The 20,841-nt window shown below is 45.6% G+C and overlaps 1 protein-coding gene across 1 annotated transcript; it reads left to right on the top strand.

Annotated features, from left to right (window-relative positions):
* Positions 1-15,489: 15,489 nt before the first annotated feature.
* On the top strand, positions 15,490-19,418 carry MBL2 (mannose binding lectin 2). The gene is made up of 4 exons (XM_007963442.3): positions 15,490-15,680; positions 16,340-16,456; positions 17,815-17,883; positions 18,640-19,418. Exons 1-4 carry the CDS (start codon positions 15,494-15,496, stop codon positions 19,011-19,013), a joined length of 747 nt encoding a protein of 248 aa, XP_007961633.1. The 5' UTR covers positions 15,490-15,493; the 3' UTR covers positions 19,014-19,418.
* The last annotated feature ends 1,423 nt before the right edge of the window (positions 19,419-20,841 follow it).

A 20,841-nucleotide genomic window follows, 5' to 3' on the forward strand; every position in this document is an offset into this window, starting at 1 on the left:
CGGGAAGGAGCAGTGCTGGCCAGGGGCAGGTGAGGTCACTTCTGGAGCTTCTGGAGGTCACTTCTGGACCCAGTTCCAGAGGAAGCAGACCCTGACATGACTCCCAAATTGGCCAAGGAAATGATGATCCAGTGGTTTCCATTTCACTCTTCCCTCACTCTCCACCTGTTTGGGGCCTTAAATCATCACTTTTGGCTCACACTTAGCTCCTCAGGGTCTTCCTAGCATCAGAAAGAACCCGGATTCCAGGGTCCATCTCTTACTCCAAAGTCACAATCAAAGAATCACACAATAAGGCTTGAGTCTACGATTCTAAAAGCACCTCCTAAGCTCAGAAGGCAGAGAGGATCTGCTCATCAGTGAACAGAACAGAGCCCACAACCTGCAGCCCACACTCCAGTAACCAGAGCTTGATCAAGGAACCTGCAAGGAGTGGATAAGATCGGGGACCACAGCTAAACTCCCAGCTCCAACCTTTACATAGTACCAAGGACAAAGCCCAGAAAAATAAGCTGACACCTTAAAACCCAGGGGTCTGCAGTCAGTGTCAAGCCAGTGCCCAGAGCCAGAAGGCTGAGCCTGAAGCACAGCTAGTGTCCAATGCAAAGGATCCCACATGCAGAGCCTGAACTCTCCCTCCTGGGAACCAAGATCAGAGTCCAAGAATAATGCAGGGTCCATCCCAGAGGCGGCGAGTGGGACATCCTGTTACCACAGACATACGGGGACAGAGAATCAACTTGGGCTGTACAAAGCAAAGCCATGTTCACAGTTTCTCCTTCTAGAGTCAGTGGCTTTGGGCCCTGGGTTCTAGGAGCTGGGAGATGCTCTGTGTTGTTAACAGGTGACTCCTTCTTGCTCTGTCATTTCTGGCCTTCTGCTAGTACCTGTTCTGTGCTAGGGCTGTACTGGCTGGGCACAGTGATGAGCAGCACTCAGCCCTGTGCTGAGGAGTTCACAGTTTGGTAGAGTGAGACCTCATCACTAGACGAAAATGGCTATAGGTTTTCCCAGCAGCCCTCCCGGCAGATAATCACAACTGAACCTAGCATGAGTTTCCACAGAACTCTCCTCTTCTGTTGTGTCCACAAAGAAGCCCAGAGAGTGATCTGAGGAAACCTGGTAGACTAATAGCTACAGGCCGGGCCCTGTAAAGGAAGTTTAATCCTCTGGACTCCACCCAGGAGTCACTTAATTGGCCAGGAGGGAACTTCCCTCCCTGGCTGATCTGATAGGAACAGGGTAAGGTCTCATGCTGCCTCCATCTCAGGCCGCCCTACTCCTCTATGCCCTCACTGTCAGTCCCAGTCCTGCTTGTTCCTATAGGCCCAGCTCAGCTCTGCATCCATGAGGAATCCTTACTATGAATGATGACCAGGCTGAGCACACGCGGGGGCCCATCCTCAACACATCACCTTTGTTGTAACATTCCAAGAACTCTGAGAGGCAATTACTACATTAAGGAAGCCACTTTACTGGACAGAATCTTGGTGCCCAATAAAGGAGTATCACTGACTCCAGGTGACCCAGCCTGAAAGTTCAGCAGCCCAGTGCAAATGTCGGTAGGTCCCACTCCACAGTGTACTCATTCAGAACAGCTTCCTTGACAACCCTAACCCTTTCCTCTAATCAGAAATACTTCAGCCACTGCCCAAGGTCCTGGGACTGCTCAACTCGGTCCATCAAACTGTAAGGCAGGAGCCTCAAGACCCAGGAGCCTAGCAACTTCTTTCTCTCCCAAAGGCGAAGTTTCTCTACTGTCTTCCCAGTTCCTGTAATCATTCCTGAGGATGAGGTTGATCTGCCTCACATGAGCATGTAGGCACCACTAAATCACATCACACGCTGTCACCTAGCTTCCAGACACCCAGGTGTTCAAATGACAGGTCTCAGCACATGCGGCCTGAGACAGCATTGTGAAGTGTGGGTGCCACTGGGAGAGGCCCACCAAGCCAGATGAAGAGCCTGGTGGCCCTGGGTCTGGTCCCCCTTGTAAAGAAGGCAAAGCTGAGGAATCACAGTCAGAGCTACCTTCCTGTGGCTTTCACAGCTAAGCCTCATCCAACCCCACTCAGGACCCTGCAAAGTCAGAGCATCCAGGGTACCAGACCTGGGGATCAGAGTTCTCTGGGCCCTCCTGGAGTCATCACTATACACACTTCTCCCTCTAGTGAATCCTGAGGGTTAAGTCATTGCTATGTAGTGAACGTTTGTGTCTACCTAAAATTCATATGTTGAAGCCTAAATTCCCAAGGTGATAGTATTAGGAGATGGGGCCTTTGGTAAGTAATTAGGTAATAAGGGTGGAGCCCTGATCAGTGGGATTAGTGCCCTTATAAGAAGAGACAAGAAAGAGAGAATCTCTTTCTGTATCCACTATATGAGGATACAATGACAAAATGGCCATCTATACATCAAGAGCAGTGCCCTCACCAAACATCAAATTGGCCAGTGTCTTGTTTTTAGACTTCCCAGCCCCAAGAACTGTGAGAGATAATTGTCTGTTGTTTAAGCCACCCAGTCTATGGTTTTCTGTTATAGCAGCCCAGACTGCCTAAGACAGTCATTCTCTAAATCAACTAAAATGTATTGAGACAAACATCTTTCTTCTTTCTGAAAGGTAAAGTGAAGGTACAGGACTTCCCGGAAGCTGAGCAGAGAAGCATGCAGCCGTTCCATCCCAGAGGAAGCAGCACCCCATGCCTATGGGCTGAGAAGCAAATGCTCCCTGCTAAATGTTCCATCACAATCAACAAATACAAGAGGATCCACTGCTAGAAACTGGAGTTGAATTTCTCTTTCCCTTATTCTTTACCTCAGATCTGCAACCTCCTGTCTGGTGAGGATAAGATTTTGTTCAGCTTTCCAAGCTCTCAACCAATTACCATTAGCTTTTAGTTCTAAGGACAGAATCTGTCCCTGAGAGGAAGAAATGGTATTTCCAGCTTTTATTTGATATCTTGCAATGTCTTCTGTAGATCTCTAGCTCATTTTTATGACTCATCAGGTCTTTGGCTTCAAAACTTCCCACCTCTTGCTGTTAGTCATAATCTACTCTGACAGTAATAACTGAGACACAGACTCCATTTCTTTCTGCTGACAGAGTTCACTCATTTCATTTCCTCTCTCCTCTAAGATGTGGATCTGATCTTTTGATTCAGGCTTCTTCAGTTTCAGCCCCTTTCAGAGGACTTGTCAGTTCAGCTTTTCTGTACTCTTCTTCAGCATTGTTGGCATAGAATTGAATTTTCCTCTATTTTCAATGTTTAAATGTCCAACTGCCTTATAAAACCCTTCAGTTTCCTCTAGGATCCTTTTGCCTAGTTATCAACATGATCTCCATTCTCTGATTGGACATGATCACCAATGTTCTCCTCTCCCAGTGAGGTTGCCAGTCCTTTGGTTTTGAACTAACAATCCTGCAGAAACTTGAACTTACTCTTCACATGACTGTTGGATCTTTACATGGAAATGACGAGACTTTTTTCAGTTTTCTGTGACAGGTTCAAGTATATGTGTATTGGTATTTTCCACTTGTGTTGTGATGAATTGGATTTCTTCATCTAGAGCCTGTGTCTTTCTTTTAGGATTAGACACTGATTGTCCTTGATCTGAACACTGAGGCTTCTCGTAACCAATGGTTGACTAGGATGTGAATGCAATTCTATATTATTCACAGAGCTCAATCTGCCCAGAATACAAAGCACGTCTGGATTTTCATATTCTCTGATCATAGGTTGACGTTTCATGAGATACAGAGTGGTTGTCAGTCCTCAAGAGTTTACCTCTGGTGGAGGAACGCAAAATACTCACAAATCATCCACCATTCTGAAATATGTGTCCTGTAGGAGGGGAAAGAAGCCATGAGAAAGAAGAAGGTATAGTATCCCAGGCAGTGGGCCAGACTGCACTGAGGCAGAAGCAGGAACAGAGTTTGCCATGTTGAAGAAGTGAAAGAACAAAGGCAGAGCAGTAGTCCTGGGAAGGAGGAAGTGGAGGTTTTCTGCAAGAAAAGGATGTGAGGGGAGTTTCGGAACTCACAGCAGACCAGTCACACTCTAGTGGTGACATAAAAAGGCAGGTGTTGGCAGTTGGAGCCACAGTCACACAGAATATTAATTGGGCCGAGGGGAAAACAATGGCTTTAAAAGCTAGCAGACTTTAGGTCCTATTTGCAGTTCTTCCCTCATCTGAGAAATGGGGATATTGACTCTGACCCCCACAGGATGCCTGGAGAGAGTAAATGCCATGCGGTGTGTAAAGTGCTTGGGTCTGACATCACAGGGAAATATCCAGTGCTAAGATTCATACAGATTCCCCAGGTCTTAAGCACTTTTGGTTAGCCTTGGTGGGTTTTTTCAAACCTTTAAACATTAATCTTCCCCAAATTTATCTTCCTTCCAGGCCCCCACAGGGTCCAGCCTCCTTCTGTGATTTCCTCAAAATGACATCCTGGAGGCTGTTGATGAAAGGACACCCAGTGGTGAGGAGACACTGGGTTCACAGTCCAAAGGCTCAGACACTGAGTATCACAGTACCAGTCATACTCAAGGTGAAGAAAAAAATGCACATAGTAGGCCTGAGACTATTATTTTTAGAGGCCTACTTGCAAGGTTGGCCTTTGGCTGAAGTCTGGGAGCTTGGATTTCTCAAGGGTTCCCACCATTCCCACAACTTATAAGAGTGACTCACTGTACCTAACTATTCTACAAACAATATGATTTATGCTAAACGCTTCTTTTCCTTCTAGGAGTCCAGAATTTTGGTGTATGCTAGGCAGAAAGTGTCTAACATCCAATAAAAACTTTGAACACTGAGTCTCTAATGAGCTTCCCTCGTACATAATATTACACGTGTGTTATCAGAGTCTGTTGCTGGAGGAATTAAGCATACCCTCTGTGGCTCCATTGAAAGAAGCCTCTTGGAAGCCTGCAATTGGCTTCCTCCAGACTTCACCTCCTGCACCTTTTTCCCTTTGCTGATTTTGCTTTGCACCTTTTCAGTATAATAAATTATAGCCAGGGCTAGGTGCGGTGACTCATGCCTGTAATCCCAGCACTTTGAAAGGCCAAGGTGGGTGGATCACCTGAGGTCAGGAGTCTGAGACCATCCTAGCCAACATGGTGAAGTCCCGTATCTACTAAAAATACAAAAAATAGCCAGGAGTGGCTATTTTTGTGGTGGCACATATCTGTAATCCCAGCTACTTGTGAGGCTGAGGCAGGAGAATTGCTTGAACCAGGGAGGCAGAGGTTGCAGTGAGCCATGATTAAGCCACTGCACTCCAGCCTGGGCAAGAGAGTGAGACTCTGTCTCATATAAATAAATAAGTAAACAAATTATAACCACAGGCATGACTATAGGCTAAGTCTCAGGAGTCCTCCTAGTGAATCATGGAACCTGGGAAGCACCTTGTCACCACGACACAGATGACATACTGTATGCCAACTCAAGGTGTTGTGTGAATTAAGTGAGGTATTACCTACAAAGCAACTAGCACACAGAAGCACACATTAGTTACTCAACAAATGCCTGTTCTGTCTCCCTCCCTCTGTCCTTCTACATCTTTCTAAGTTCTCTCTCATAGCTCATTACTCTTTTATTCATTAACAAATGTTTGCTATGGTCCCACATGTTCCAGGCAGTGTGAAAGATACAGGACAGGAAGACCACAGTGAGCCTGACCCTCTCTCCTCATCTCACAGTCCAGTGTCTGAGGTGGTCTGTCTCCATTTCTGTGTTTGTATCTGGGCTGGCCTGAGACATCAGGGATGGGCAAGTTTCTGCATCTCTTCAAGATGTGCCTGTGGGTCCTCGATCCTCCCAGGACAAATCTTTGGCCAGACCCATGTTTCCTAGGGCAGTTCCTGAGGAGAAAGTGTCCAGGCAGGCCCAGCTCCCTGTGTATCTGCAAGAGCCTCTTTTATGCTTTACAAGATGCAAGACCTGCTGCCTTTGTTTCCAGCCTGGCATGAAGAATCTGGCTAAAATCCTAACCCTACAGCCAAGAGCAACAACCTCCAGGAGGAGTAACCTCAAATGAAGCACCAGCCAGCAGAGCACAGAGACACCTAATCTGGAGCAGATCCAGTGACTTGTTGTTCAGGGCTTACAATATAGGCTCCTGCCTATCCAGAGGGTAGAGACCACAATGTCGAATGCAGCCCAGAGTTCATCCAAGTAGCACAAGCCCTGACCAAGGCCTTGGTGTCCTGATTCCCAAGGTCTAAGTTCAGAGATCAGAGCAAAGAGACCAGGAGCTCTGATCTCCTAACCTTCAGGCATGATCTCAGAGAACCAAGCCCAGAGACAGATGGATTGAGCCTAGACAGTCAGGACAGGGACCAGACCCCAAATTTAGAACTCAAGTTTCAAAGAAAAAATTTAGGTTAAGGCCCTGGGGTCAGTCTAGAGAGCAGCTCCCAGAACGAGGAGACCAGAGTCCAGGCCCAGAATCTACATCCCAGAGTTCATATCTTGGAAAAGGAGGAGGGGAGATACAGCACTGCTGTTTGTGAGATGCCTGGCACCCTGAGAAGTTCAGGAGACCTGAGTCTGGATTTAGTCTTTCAAATGCCAAGATCTTTACTAATTTGCAATGCTTTTCTTTCTCCTTGAAATGTACTTCCTCCTACTTCCATACTTTGGGATCCTTCCTATTCCCCAGCGAGGTTTTCCCTGACCACATAATCTTCAGTGATCTCTCCATTATTACCTCTTTCAGTCCCTCATTTGTCATCTTTGTTGCAACAATTGTATTAATATACATTTGTGTCATCTTTCCCCATTATACTGGGAGCTCACAAAGGCAATTATGTTTTCTGTTGTCTCCCCAGGTTCCCTCCCAGAGCCTAACACATAGTAACTTTCCAGAATTAATGTGTAGAATGAGAAGACAGGTGTCAGGTGGCAAGGGGGCGGGCAGGGGACGGGCAACCCCTGATCTCTTAGGGTATCCCTTGGCCCCCTGCAGTCCTAAGCATGGCCACAAGATGGCAGGGCTGACCCATACTTTCCCTGCGGGACACAGCAAAGTTTGTTCTTCCCTCAAGTGCCTTGGGCCTTCAGGGCCCGGATAACCCCCATCCCTCAGCATGGCCCTGGAAGCCATACAGAGCCGCCTGAGGGGAATAATCCTCCCTCTCCACCATTCTATCGCTGTTTAAACAGGGGAGTCAACTTGGGGCCAAGTATTTCCGGGTGAGTCTGACCTCGTTATTCTAGGTCTGCATGTGTCTGTCCGCACCTATCTCAGAAAGCAATCTGTCTTAGTTCTCTTTGGGTGACAAGAATTTTTTTCTTGTTTTGTCAGTGGGTAGAGCCTCCCGATTAGCACTCTTACATATTTACCATTACTAAATGCTCTCCTTCCTCCCATTTCAGCTGAATAACTGAGGCTCAACAAGATGAGGGCATTTGTCTAAGTCACAATCCTCAGGTCAGTATGGAGTGGAATGAAAACGAGATACGTGTACATTTGTCTGTGATGCCTTCCTGACCCCCTCACTTGTGGGGTCTGGCGGCTGGGTACCCGACTGTATGCAGAGGGGAAAGGCAGCTAGTCTGTAGCCCAGCCAGCCCTGTGGAACCAGCCTTTCCTTGACCCTTCTGGTAGAGAAGGTCTTCCTTAACCCTCCCCGACCGTCCCCCCACCTCCAATTCAATAGGCAGTTCATTCTCAATCAGTTCGACTCACTCTCCTCCAGGATCTCTACTTTTCTGTCCAGGACAGACTCACCTGTAACTCCATCTTCCTATTCTGGAGAGGTGGTTGTGGGGATTGGTTGGGTTCCTCTGAGGTAAGTGGGTCTCTTAAAGCGGCACTGGGCTGGGGGCCAATGTGTTGTGCCTGGGGAGGGAGGGAAGGAGGGGAAGAGGGAGGGAAGGAGGGGAAGAGGGAGGGAAGGAGGGGAAGAGGGAGGGAAGGAGGGGAAGAGGGAGGGAAGGAGGGGAAGAGGGAGGGAAGGAGGGGAAGAGGGAGGGAAGGAGGGGAAGAGGGAGGGAAGGAGGGGAAGAGGGAGGGAAGGGGGGAAGAGGGAAGGAAGGAGGGAGGAGGGAAGCAGGGAGTGGACAAGGGAGACAGGGATGGGAAGAGGGAGGCAGGGAGAGAGGGGAGAAGATGAGAAGGGGAGGAGGGAGGCGGGGGGGCGGGAGGAAAGGACAGAAGGAGGGAGGCAGGGAGGGGAGGAGGAAAGGACAGAAGGAGGGAGGCAGGGAGGGAAGGAGGGAGAAGCAAGGAATAAAGGAAGGAGGGAAAGAGGAAAGGAGGGAAGGAAGAAACACGGAGCCCAGCCTCAAGCCTCGGGGCCCAGAGCCGGCAAGGCCCACCCTTCTGCCTTCCTTTGCTGCTCAGCTTTCCCGTGAGGCCGGGCTGGAGGGACCCTTCATGTTACATCTGCAGACAGAGGGAGCACACAGGGCCTGTGGACTTACCGTGCACACGACGATGCGGACACACCTACTGTGCCAGGGCATCAAAGGACTCTCAGCTCCCAATTTACCCTTCGAAACATGCTCTGTGATAAACCACAGAATTCCTTTCAGCGTTTTTCGAGTGAGCACGATGCAAAGCTTTTTCAGTAGAGGGCGCTAGAGAGACATGGCAAGAAAAAGGGGGCTCCTGCAGTTTTCGGAGGCCCTCTCGGGGGTCGGCCTGGCGGATGAAAACATCTGGAGGCACCGCGGTTGGAACACACAGTCTGACCGCGAATCCGGGAGCTTGCAGTCGCGCCCTGACCTCGCCATCAACCCGCTGCAGCCCTTGCGGCAGGGACTCCGGACCGAAGCTTTCTGCCTGCACCTCTGTTGTGCTGCCTCTGCTCGTCCCTCTTCCCCTAGGTGTGTCTCCCGCAATCTTAGGGAAGCAGTGGTCCCCCCGACAGGGTCGTCGCGCTCCGGGCCGTCTGCTGCACTTGCGCCCCACTACCTCTGCGCGACCACTGCGGCCACCACCTGCGGCTTGCCTGGCCCACCTGTGCTCCGGAGGAGGGCTGATGCCTGCTTGTCCCAGAACTGCAGAGAAGCTCTGGTCCAAAAAACCAGCACAGCCACCCAGTGGGTTCAACTACCCTTTCTCCAATGAGGTCTGAACCATAGAGAATGTCTTACATTCTATAGTTACTTTTTAATCAGGGTTTGATAATTATTTATATTAAACTACCCCTGTTTTGAACACTGTGTGATGTCTGTTTCGTGATTGGCTCCAGGGTGTTAAACCTTTTCATCCTCGCAAAGCTACAGGTGAGTTCATTTAGTCACAGGTGGGGAGACAGACTTTAAGAAATGGCACAGACTCACATTCAGATACTCCCCTCCCCCCCACACACACATACACAAGTATGTGTACACAAGGGCCTGCACACGCACACACCTGGATGCGTAGAGGGTGAATTTTTGTCCGAGTGTACGGTGTGGGATATTAGGTAAACTAATGATGCAATTAATCCGTTAATAACGCAATTAATCTACCATTAATCTACAGCTGAGCTTTCTGTATCTGGTCCCAGGGAGGTACAAAAGAGCAGGAAGGGTACCAGGAAAGCTGCCTCATGATATTGGAGGCTCTTTGGGGTCACTTACGGTTTTTTCCCTGTTGTACCTAGGCTTGGCTGTTACATGCAGCTGATCACAAGAATCAAGTGAGATGGTGTTGGGAAGAAGAGTGTTTCTGCCCAACTCCCTACATTTCTGATACTGCCGTAAATACCTAGATTTTTAACCGTCACGGGGAAGGGCGTTTGGTTGTCTAATTGGTTAGAGCCCAAGCACTCACTGAGCCATGGCTTTCGGTGATCCTCAAAATGTGAGCACCTCTCTGTGGTATCCTCCCTGTGTTGCCCGTTTCAGGCCTGGGGAGCTGCCATCTCTGTCTCTTCCACTCCTTCTTGCTGGTATCTGTGTGACTGGGTTGGTTTAGATACAGAAGTACCGTCTCTCCAACTCTGTTTTGTGTGTCAGAAAGCTTTGCTCATTTGTCTTTAATATTCCGAATCTCCCATTTCCAACCCCCTGACTTCCATTTCTCCAGTTTCCCAGTCCTGCAAGAGTCCTTCGCTCTCCTCTCCCAGTTCCTCGGAGTGTTCTTCAGCAATATCCACCCTGGCGGCTTGCACTTTCTATCGTGTTTATTATTTCAATGACTAATGTCCATGTTAATATTTCTACTTCATTGCTTTCCTACTGCCTCTTGCCTGTATCATACGGGCAGTATCTTCACTGATTTCTCTATGGATATTGATTATACTAATTTTAAATTACTGGTATTCCTTTCCAATAATGTTGCAGCCAGTAGCGTGTGCTTCTGGTTCTTATCTTTCCATTGTGCTGACTGTGCCCCTCTCAGCCCTCTCCTTATCGCAGCAGTGAGAAACCTCCTTTTGGGGGTGTAACCTGTCTGGTCACCTCTGCCACGTGCTGCTCTGGGTCACCCAGTGAGTCAAAGCAGAGGCAGAGAAAGGACCTGGGCAAGAAGTGTCACTGCTTCCAGAAACCTGTAAATGAGGGTCACCGACCAGGAAATTCCTGGGGGTTGTTTTAGATAGCAGCTGCCCCAGAGTGAGGACACTGGTGGAAGGAATATACCAGGCCTGGGAGTGAAGGGGCAGGAGGAAGAATGGGAGCAAGAAATGTCTGAGGAGACCCTGAGAGCCACATGTGTTCTGATTTCTGCGGCAAAAGAGCAGGTCTTTGCTATCTTAACTTCTAAGCTTCCCTTCACTGCAGCCACCCTGTGTTCAAGGCCATGTCACAGATAAGCATGTCTCTATCACATGGGCAGATATGACACCCTCGGACCACCCACACCGTGGCTGTAGGGGGCTAAGGTAGTCCTTACCAGATGCTGTGGTTCTGTGTATTTGTGTTGGTTAAAAAGAAGGCCTATGACATTTACACGTTCTCAGAGGATTCATGAGCAAAAACAAGCAAAGGAAAAACAGTGGGACTGGAACACAGGACAGTACAGGATGAAAAGAATGGAAAGGTCAGGCCTTAGAGTTACAAAGGACATTGCTGACAACCAGAAAGCAGCCTACAGCTGTCAGCTGTCTCTCACAGCCTGTCTCTCACGGCCAGACCATGGTATTCCCTGCTGACCATGAACACTTCCACAGAATACCGGTGTACAACAAAATTACTCTGTTGTAAGACCCCAAATCATTCCAAAATCATGCCTTCATACAGACAAAAGGTTTCTCTGTGAACCACAAAAACAAAAAACATGCCCCTCTCCTGCTTAACATAAACATTTGCTACTCTTTGACAATTTGCTCTGTTCTACTCATCTCCTAAATAAAAGATGCACAATCAGAATTGCCCAGCTTATGGACAGCACCCTATCCAGAAGAGATTCCTCCTTCTTAAACCCTTCCCCCAAAACCACCTAACACAAAACTAAGTCTTATAGAAATCCCCTCCCGACACCCTGTTACTGAGAAACCCTAGGGTACACCATTGTGCTCAATATTCCTGTTGAAACAAATGGAAAACAAAAAGAACTAAAAATAATAAATCCATTTATCTGACTATAAGCATATTCCTGATGGTCCTCGCTTGGAGAGCAGTAACATTCTCATTCCTAGTGTCCTACTCACAGCATCCCGGTGGGAAAGGGAATGGGGTTCAAAATCTGATTTGAAAGGTATAAAACTGAGGTTCAGCCAGAATATGGGGTCTAAGCTCACATTCATGAGTCAAAACCAAGCCTTCTGGTTCCGAATCTCAAACCATGCCTCCCACATGAAGCCACCCAAGAACGCTGCTTCCCACACTGAGAAGACTCTTGAACAGTCACCCTGGAGGGAATGAAGGCCTTTCTTAAGCAGGCTGTCGTGGTGAGCCGTGTGCCATGCACTCTGAGTGTGGACCAGTTAAGGATACACCAATCTACAGTCAAGGCAGCGGTGCCCGCTTTCCCAGATGAGGAAACTGAGGACATGAAGGCAGTGGAATTTGACTAAGGTCACACTGTTGGGAAGTGGGAGAGCTGGGATTTCACCCTAGTCTACAAAAAAGGGGATGTAGGGCACCAGGCAGTCCTCCTGCAGGTCACAGGGGCAGTTGTCTCTGCAGCATCTTGGGGTGAGGTGGATTTCTTGTGGTGCTGCCAGAGTGGGAGCAGTGTTGGGAAGAGTTTTAAAGTCCAGAACAAATGCACACAGTGGCCTTGTGTATGGGATGGACTGCAGAGTGGGCATTGGTGTGGAGAGAGACATTCAGGCTGCAGTATGTGGAGAGGGGCCTCTCCTGCTGGGAAAGGCCTTCTGGAGAGCAGGATGTAACTGGGCGACACTCCAATCTGTGGCTCAACTGCTAGATTGACTTTCCCTCAGATCCCCCCACCCTCTGAACCCAGTTCTAGGACATTTCAGGGTCTGGAGGGCAGTTTCCTGACCTCTGGACTAGGTAAACAATGAAAGCAAGCACTGTGATTAAAGCCAGCACTGCCGGTGACCTGGAGTCAACTACCTCGCCCCACCTGCTGCTACTGGAGCAGGAGCAGGGGAAGCTCTGGCTGCTAAAGAATAAGAAGGGAAACAAGTAATCTGCTGTGTTCTTTAGGCCCTGGATCTCCTGATATCCATTGACGGCTTTAGGCATGTGGTTCTGTACCATCTGGATTTTTCCAGGCACAGGGGACAGGTCAGCAGGAAATAAGGAAGCCAGTCCCTCCACAAGCCAAGAAGACTTCAATTGGAAGGGACCTGGCAGTGCATCTTACTCACATTTCTTCTGGTGTTTGGAGGCCTCCATAGTATCCCCACCACATGGCCTCGCAGCCTCTGAACTTCCCATGATGGGCTCCCCAACACCCCAAGCTACATGGCATTTTTCTGAAAGCTATATTGGAAATGTAGTTGAGAATCAAGTGAACTATGCTTCATAAAAGTATTCTCCCATCCCTTCTAGATTGTCCCCATTAACCACAGGAACATGGTTCAAGCCGTTAACACTCACGATACTGATGATCTTGTACTACCAAGTGCTGTTCTTTTGCTTCTTATCTCAGCTGAGCGGCCCCTAGATAGTCAAGTCGTAAATGTGTGTGCCCATGAAAACTTCTTATTATCGCTCACTATTGTAGTTAATTCTCAAGTGCAATCAATACCTCCTGTTTCTCAAATGTGCCCACCTTCACAATCCAGCTGCCATTACTCCAACCCAGGCCACTGTCTTCTGCTACTTAGATCACGGCAAGCACTTCCTTTTAGATCTGCTTTTCTCCAGTCCTGTTCCCCTCAACACTATAGCCAGAAAGGTGCAAAATTCACATTGCAAAATTCAAATGTGATCATCTCTCCACTATTGCAGTTCCCCTAGTGACACTTGGAAGGAAACCCAAAGTCTTTAACACAGTTTACAATTCTTATTACAAGGATGAGACTTGAAGACATTGTTCTAAGTGAAATAAGCCAGATACAAAGGAGCTATTGTATGATTTCACATATATGAAGTACCCAGAATAGATGAATTCAGAGAGACAGAAAGTAAAACAGAAGTTACCAGTGGCTGTGGGTAGGGGTAAATGGAGAATTCCAGTTTAATGAGTTGAGAGTTTCAGTTTGGGATGATGAAAATTGTCCCATGATGTGGTGATGATAGCACAACAATGTGAATGTACTTAATGCTACTGAGTTGTATGCTTAATAATAATGGTGAAAATGGTATGTCTATTTTAGCACAACAAAAAAATGGAACAGTAAAGTCAATGACTGTAATATCATAAAGTGTAAGTAGCATGAGAGAAAATAATTCAGGCTAAGAGGATAGAGACTGCTAGGTAGGACTATTTTAGAATAAGTGATCAAGGTACTTATTTCTCTGAAATTGGAATGTTTGAATAGAAGAGAAAGAGCTAGCTGGCAATGCCCGTAAGGGGTCCAGGCGTGGAGACATCAAGTGAAGAGTCTGAGGCAGGAATGACCTTAATGCATTAATGGCAGCAAGAGGTCTATATGCTTTCATGGATGGGTGTGTGCACGCATGCACGTGTCTGTGTGTGTAGTTGGTGGGCATGAGCATATGTCTGCATTTGTGAGTATCTTTGTTTTCCTGTTGTAAACAAGGAACTCAACATGACTAACCAGGTGAACCTAGTTATGGTAGTTCAGCAAGGAGATTTCCCAAAATGGATGGCAATTGAAAGAGAAATTTTACTGTATTAAAGCACACAGCTGCCGAGCACTGTGCTGGAGGCTCCTAAATTTCTCCTAGTCCCGAGAAGAGTTGTTTATTAATCTGGAGTTGAAGGCCAGGCCCGGGCTATCCTTGTTCACAAGGTTGATTGGGCCCTACATTGCTGAGCCTAGCCTCCTCCCTCAATCTGAGGCATCTGCCAGAGCCCCAGGCTAGAGGGCCAGCGTCCTTGTCATTGAGTCCCTGCTCTGCAGAAACACCAGTACGTCATTTCTGGTGAATAAATCTGGGTTCCCGGATCAAGGATTTGGGGAGTTGACATGGCCCTGGAGGTACAGAGGAGTCTTTCTAGGTGTGGGGGAAGTGGGATGAAAGGCAGAAATCAGGTTGAGGATGTCATTTTTTCTGCTTCTGCTGGAGCACCTGTGACTTTCCTCAATTATCTGTTCATCTGCAGTGGAGACTATCTTTGTTTCCAAAGGGAGCCTCGAGGACCTAGACCTATGGGGCTTGGCTGCTGAGGATTCTTAGTGGGGTAATAGCTGGAAGAAAGCTCTGAAGAACAAATGAAAGGTTAAGATTGAGAAATGGGAGGGGGATTCAAGGCAAGTTGTCTAATTGCCAGTGGTTTTGACTCACAGAACGGGGGAGTTTCTGCCAGAAAGTAGAGAGGGATTTAGCACTCTGCCAGGCCCAACATAGTAAGAAAGTTTCAGAGAAAATGCTTACCCAGGCAAACTTGTCTAAAACACCTAGGGGAAGCAAACTCAAGTTAATTCTGGGTTGGGCTGGTGACTAAGATTGAGGTTGATCTGAGGTTGAGACCTTCCTCATTGGATCACCAACCTGTAGCCTAGGGCCTGCCACTGAGTAAATGATAGTTAACAAGCCCTGGAGAGGAATCAGCTGCCCAGATACAAAGATAGGATTCAGGTGGCAGATGGACTCAAAGGGGGTGTGGAGAGAAAGAGGAAGCTCCTACAGACACCTGGGTTTCCACGTATTCTCATTCCCTAAGCTAACAGGCATGAGCGAGGTGTCAATGCACAGTCCCATCTGTTCTCATTGCCATGGAAAGTATGTTTATAGTCTTTCAGCAGCAACACCAGGGGCCTAGGCACAGAAGAACCCCTCCTTAGGATCCCCACTGCTCATCACAGTGCCTACCTTTGTTAAAGTACTAGTCACACAATGTCACAAGGATGTTTACTTTTCCAAATCCCCAACTAGAGGCCAGGGATGGGTCATCTATTTCTATATAGCCTGTACCCAGGTTGTAGAACAGAGGGCATGTTCAGTACATATATGTTGATTAACTGAGATAATCTTCCCTGACTTTTCTCACACCAAGGGGAGGACCATGTCCCTGTTTCCATCACTCACTCTCCTTCTCCTGAGTGTGGTGGCAACATCTTACTCAGAAACTGTGACCTGTGAGGATTCCCAAAAGATCTGCCCTGCGGTGATTGCCTGTAACTCTCCAGGCATCAACGGCTTCCCAGGCAAAGATGGGCGTGATGGCACCAAGGGAGAAAAGGGGGAACCAGGTACAGGTTGGGCTGTTCTGTCTCTGCAATTCTTTACCTTCTAGAGAAAACTGCCTGGGGATATGAGGAGACTGATGTCCTATTTGAGTATATTTTTCTCAACTATACTGTAACTCAAAACAGAGATTCAGCTCTCATTCTCTGGCATCTCAGACTTCCACACAGCAGTTTGTGACTAACAGTTGTCTTGCCTGCCCAGAAAAGTGGCCCACAGGTCAGGCCATCGCATGGGATACAGGATGAATTTTTCTTCTCTGGGTCATAGTTATTGTCATGTCAGACCCCTATTCACTTCAATAGGGATGGCACCAGGTTCAAGAGGCCAAAGTAGAGACCTGGAGCCAGCAAACATAGGTTTTACTGGGGGAATCTATTTACAGGGAGATCCAGCAGCAGTGGGCCGGACAGGAGAACCACAACTATTTATAAAAAACATGCAGTTAATTTTCACTTTGCACCCTCCCTGCAGCAACCTCCATATGGCAACTCTATTTCTTAAGTTATTGCTCTCAGGTGCATACCATACAGTTATTGAGAGCAGTGCTCAGAAAGGTCAGTCCTGGGTCAAGGTCTTCTTTCTCCTGGGAAGGGACTGGGCATCCAACCCTTGAAGAGAAAGAACATGGATGTTAAGTCACATTTCCTTTTTCTTCCAACAGGCCAAGGGCTCAGAGGTTTACAGGGCCCTCCTGGAAAGTTGGGGCCTCCAGGAAATCCAGGGTCTTCTGGGTCACCAGGACCAAAGGGCCAAAAAGGAGACCCTGGAGAGAGTCCAGGTAAGGACTCCAGCAAGGTCCGAGCTGAATGCACCCAGGGTTCTGAGACCTTGAGTACCTGGTGCGCCCCTTCTCCTGTTCCTTCAAAGGAAGATACCCAAATTTGCTTTTTGACCCAGTGCCCTCAGCCCTCTTTTCATTCTTAGAGCCTTAGGGAATTCCTATAAGTGCCTGAGTACAGACTTACAAACTTTTCAAGACAACTCCCTCATCAGGCACTCCCTGTAGGAGCTGAGCCTGGGTTCTCCATCAGTTGAAATAGTTCAATGTTAGGCCCTGGTCCTAGAGGGAAAAAATAGGCCATCTAAGTGTGGGCTTATTATGTCTATTTTTACAAAAGCATGTAACCATGGTATGTCATATTTTACTTCATAAGAAACCAAGCCAAAGCTTAATAGCTTAAAAACATAGCCGTCAATTTAAATCACAAGTCTGTGGGTCAGCCATGTGATTTGTCTGCTGGTTTAAGCTGGGCTCACTCATATATGTCTGTGGTCAGCTGATGGCCAATAGTCTCACTCATGTGTCTGGCTGTTGTTTGAATGTTAGCTGGAGTGATGAGGGTAATTGAACCACGTCTCTCATCATCCAACAGGCTAGCCAGGGCTTCTTCACATAGCAGTGACTACAGGATTCCCAAGAGTAGAAATAAGAAAAGCTTTAGGCTTCTTGAAGACTCAGAGCACATTATCATTTCTGCCAGACTGTATTGGTCAACACAAGTCACAAGGCCAGCCCAGATTCAACAAGTACTGAAATAGACTCGTGTCTAAATGAGAGGAGCTACACCCTATTGAGGTCATTTTTGCCATCTACTACAACAAGTGGTTTGCTCTTGCCCTCCCCACTTGGATAATGGGCAACTCACAAAAATCTTGGTTTCCTGACTAATAGAACAAACCTGGGAAAAACAAAAACAAAATAAAAGACAACAAAAGCAAAACCTCTCCAAAGACAAAAACCCTGTAATCTTTTTAGTCACTCTTCACCAGGTCATAATAGAGTAATGCCTCAAGAGATTTCTTTTTAGTTTTGATAGAACAATTTGTTTGGAAAGAAATAATCTGTGAAGAACCTGGCCTATGGATTGCTAGGTAATCAGGGAGTATATGTGTGCATGTGATATGTACGTGTACTTTGGGATACAGTAAACAGACAAAGAGTGACGTTTGGGGTTGGATGAAAATAGAGATTTTTCATTCTTTTGACTTTTAAGTTTTTATTTTCCTTTGAAGTGTAAACATCAATGTAAAATAAGCTTCTTTTTCAATTTGAAAAAGATACTCTACTCTCGTGTATATGCACAGTTCCGAGGCTCCTTCTCAACAATGCTTCTTTACTTTGTTCTAATTTTCTAGATTGTGAGAGTAGCCTGGCTGCCTCAGAAAGAAAAGCTCTGCAAACAGAAATGGCTCGTATCAAAAAATGTAAGCTTTTTCTCTTACTCTCCAGGCAGCTTGAAATTTGGGAAAAATAGAATGCTACAAATATTTATAGAATGCAACAAATATTTATTGAATGCATATAATTTTCTGTACCCTGATAGGCATTTCTCATATTCTGACCTCATGGAATTCTCACAACATTTTGTTAGAAATGGGGGCAAAGGGAAGTTAAATTACTTGCTCAAATGCACAGAGCTAATAAATGGCAGGGGTGCTTTATACATGGAAGTCAGTCTAACTCGAGAGACCCTAATATTTTACCCTCTGATATTGCTCACTGAAAATGGGACTTATATCCCTTTGTTGCGCTGGTATTGAGACCTGGACATGGGGTCTAACCTGCCTCGGGCAAATATTTTCAGACATTTTTTGTTTGGTCTCAAGTTAATAATTTATAATTTGGAAGTCCAAATTATATATCTTTTAGAATTCTGATCTGAAAGCACAGAGAGGCCTTTGTACCAGTCTGTCTGTTCACATTTGGGTTGCCATATTTAACAAAGAAAAAGACAAAGCACCAGTTAAATTGGATTTCAGCTTAAAAACATTTTTAGTATAAATATGTCTGAAAAATTATATAGGAGATATACTAAAATATTCATTGTTTGTCTGAAATTCAAGTTTAACTGGACATACTATATTTTATCTGGCAACTCTACTCTAGTAGACTTTTTCTTGAGAAATACCTTGAGTTGGGCTTAAGGATAAGCCAATTTCACCCACTTTTTCACATTTTAGGGCTGACCTTCTCTCTGGGCAGACAAGTTGGGAACAAGTTCTTCCTGACTAATGGTGAAATGATGAGCTTTGACAAAGTGAAGGCCCTGTGTGCCAAGTTCCAGGCCTCTGTGGCCACCCCCAGGAATGCTGCAGAGAACAGAGCCATCCAGAATCTCATCAAGGAGGAAGCCTTCCTGGGCATCACTGATGAGAACACAGAAGGAGAGTTTGTAGATCTGACAGGAAATAAACTGACCTACACAAACTGGAACAATGGTGAGCCCAACAATGCTGGTTCTAATGAAGACTGTGTATTGTTACTGAAAAATGGCAAGTGGAATGACATCCCCTGCTCCTCTTCCCATCTGGCCCTCTGCGAGTTCCCTATCTGAAGGGTCACATCACTCAGGCCCTCCTTGTCTTTTTACTGCAACCCACAGGCCCACAGTCTGCTTGAAAAGATAAATTATATCAATTTCCCCTTATCCAGTATTGTTCCTTTTGTGGCAGTCACTAAAAATGATCACTAACAGCACCAACAAAGTAATAATAATAGTAGTAGTAGTTAGTAGCAGCAGTAGTAGTCATGCTAATTATATAACAATATATTTTTAAGATATACCATAAGACCCTATCTTTTGCATCCTACATTAATTATCTAGTTTAACTAAGCTGCAATACTTTCAGTCGCATTAACTTGCTGCAATATGAACATAAGATGGATTTATTTTTCCATTTACAACAAACACCTGTGCTCTGTTGAACCTTCCTTTCCCTTTGGGTAGAGGGCTCCCCTAATGACATCACCACAATTTAATACCATAGCTTTTTAACAAGTTTCATGTATTAATAAAATCTATTTTGTAACTTTATGAACTCTGTTTTCTTTTTAATGAGATATTAAACCATGTAAAGAACATAAGTAACAAATCTCAAGCAAACAGATTCACAAATTCTCTCTCACATACATACCTATATACTCACTTTCTAGATTAAAATATGGGATGTTTTTGACTTCCTAGAAGCCCCTTTATAAGTCCTTCTAGTGTTAACTTCTAGGAAAATACTGTTCTGACCTCCATGACTGCACAGTAATTTTGTCTGTTTATAAACATTGTGTAGTTGGAATCATACTGTGTGTAATGTTGTCTGTCTTATTTACTCAGAATTAAATCTGTGAGATTCATTCATGTCATATGTACAGAAGTTTCATCCTTTTCACTGCCATGTAGGGTTCCCTTATATTAATATTCCTCAGTTCATCCACTCTATTGTTAATAGGCATTTAAGTGGCTTCCAATTTTTGGCCATGAAGAAGAGAACCCACGAACAATCCTGGACTTGTCTTCTGGTGGACATGGTGCATGAATTTCTCTACCTATCCAGGAGTGGAACTAGTAGAGGATGAGGAAAGCATGTATTTAGTTTCAGTAGATACTGCCGGTTTTCCTAAGTGATTGTATGAATTTATGCTCCTACCAGCAATGTGTGGCAGTCCTAGATGCTCTATGTGCTTGTAAAAAGTCAATGTTTTCAGTTCTCTTAATTTTAATTATTACTGTGGATGTAAAGTGATATTTCTCCATGGTTTTAATCTGTATTTCCTCAACATGTAATAAGGTTGAACACTTTTTTATCTGCTGATTGGGTACTTGGGTATCTTCTTTTATGAAGTACCCATTCACGTCTTTTGTATTTTGTTTAAATTACTTAGCCAATATTTTTCTTACTGACTTTTAAGTTATTTTTACATTCTGAATATGTCCTTTTTAATGTGTATTACAAATATTTTGCTAGTTTTTGACTTGCTCCTAATGTTGAATTTTTATGAACAAAATTTCCTAATTTTGAGAAAGTCTTATTTATTCATATTTTCTTCCAAAATTAGTGCTTTTTGTGTCATGTTTAAGAAATTTTTGCCCATCCCAAAATCATGAAGATATTTTTCCATTTTTTTTCTAATAGTTTTATTAATAAACATTCTATCTATTCCTGGTAGAATAGGTATCCACTTGATACAGCACTATTTGTGGAAAGACTATTTTTCCTCCATCGAATTAGGGTGGTGCATTTTTGTAAGTTAGGTAACTGTATGTGTGTATGTCTGTTTCTGGGCTGTCTATTCTACTAGTCTATTTGTTGATGCTTGTGTCAAACAGTACCCTGTTTTAATTACTGTACATTTATAATTGTAACTATAGTCCAGCTTTGTTCTTCTTC

Source organism: Chlorocebus sabaeus, chromosome 9 (assembly GCF_047675955.1).
Source record: "Chlorocebus sabaeus isolate Y175 chromosome 9, mChlSab1.0.hap1, whole genome shotgun sequence".
In the NCBI taxonomy this organism is placed as follows: domain Eukaryota; kingdom Metazoa; phylum Chordata; class Mammalia; order Primates; family Cercopithecidae; genus Chlorocebus; species Chlorocebus sabaeus.

Excerpts from the sequence above, each read along its gene's own strand:
- MBL2 (XM_007963442.3), top strand. The coding sequence starts at position 15,494 with ATGTCCCTGTTTCCATCACTCACTCTCCTTCTCCTGAGTGTGGTGGCA. Across the intron at positions 15,681-16,339 it reads GGGAGAAAAGGGGGAACCAG|GCCAAGGGCTCAGAGGTTTA; the intron begins GTACAGGTTGGG and ends TTCTTCCAACAG. Across the intron at positions 17,884-18,639 it reads AATGGCTCGTATCAAAAAAT|GGCTGACCTTCTCTCTGGGC; the intron begins GTAAGCTTTTTC and ends TTCACATTTTAG.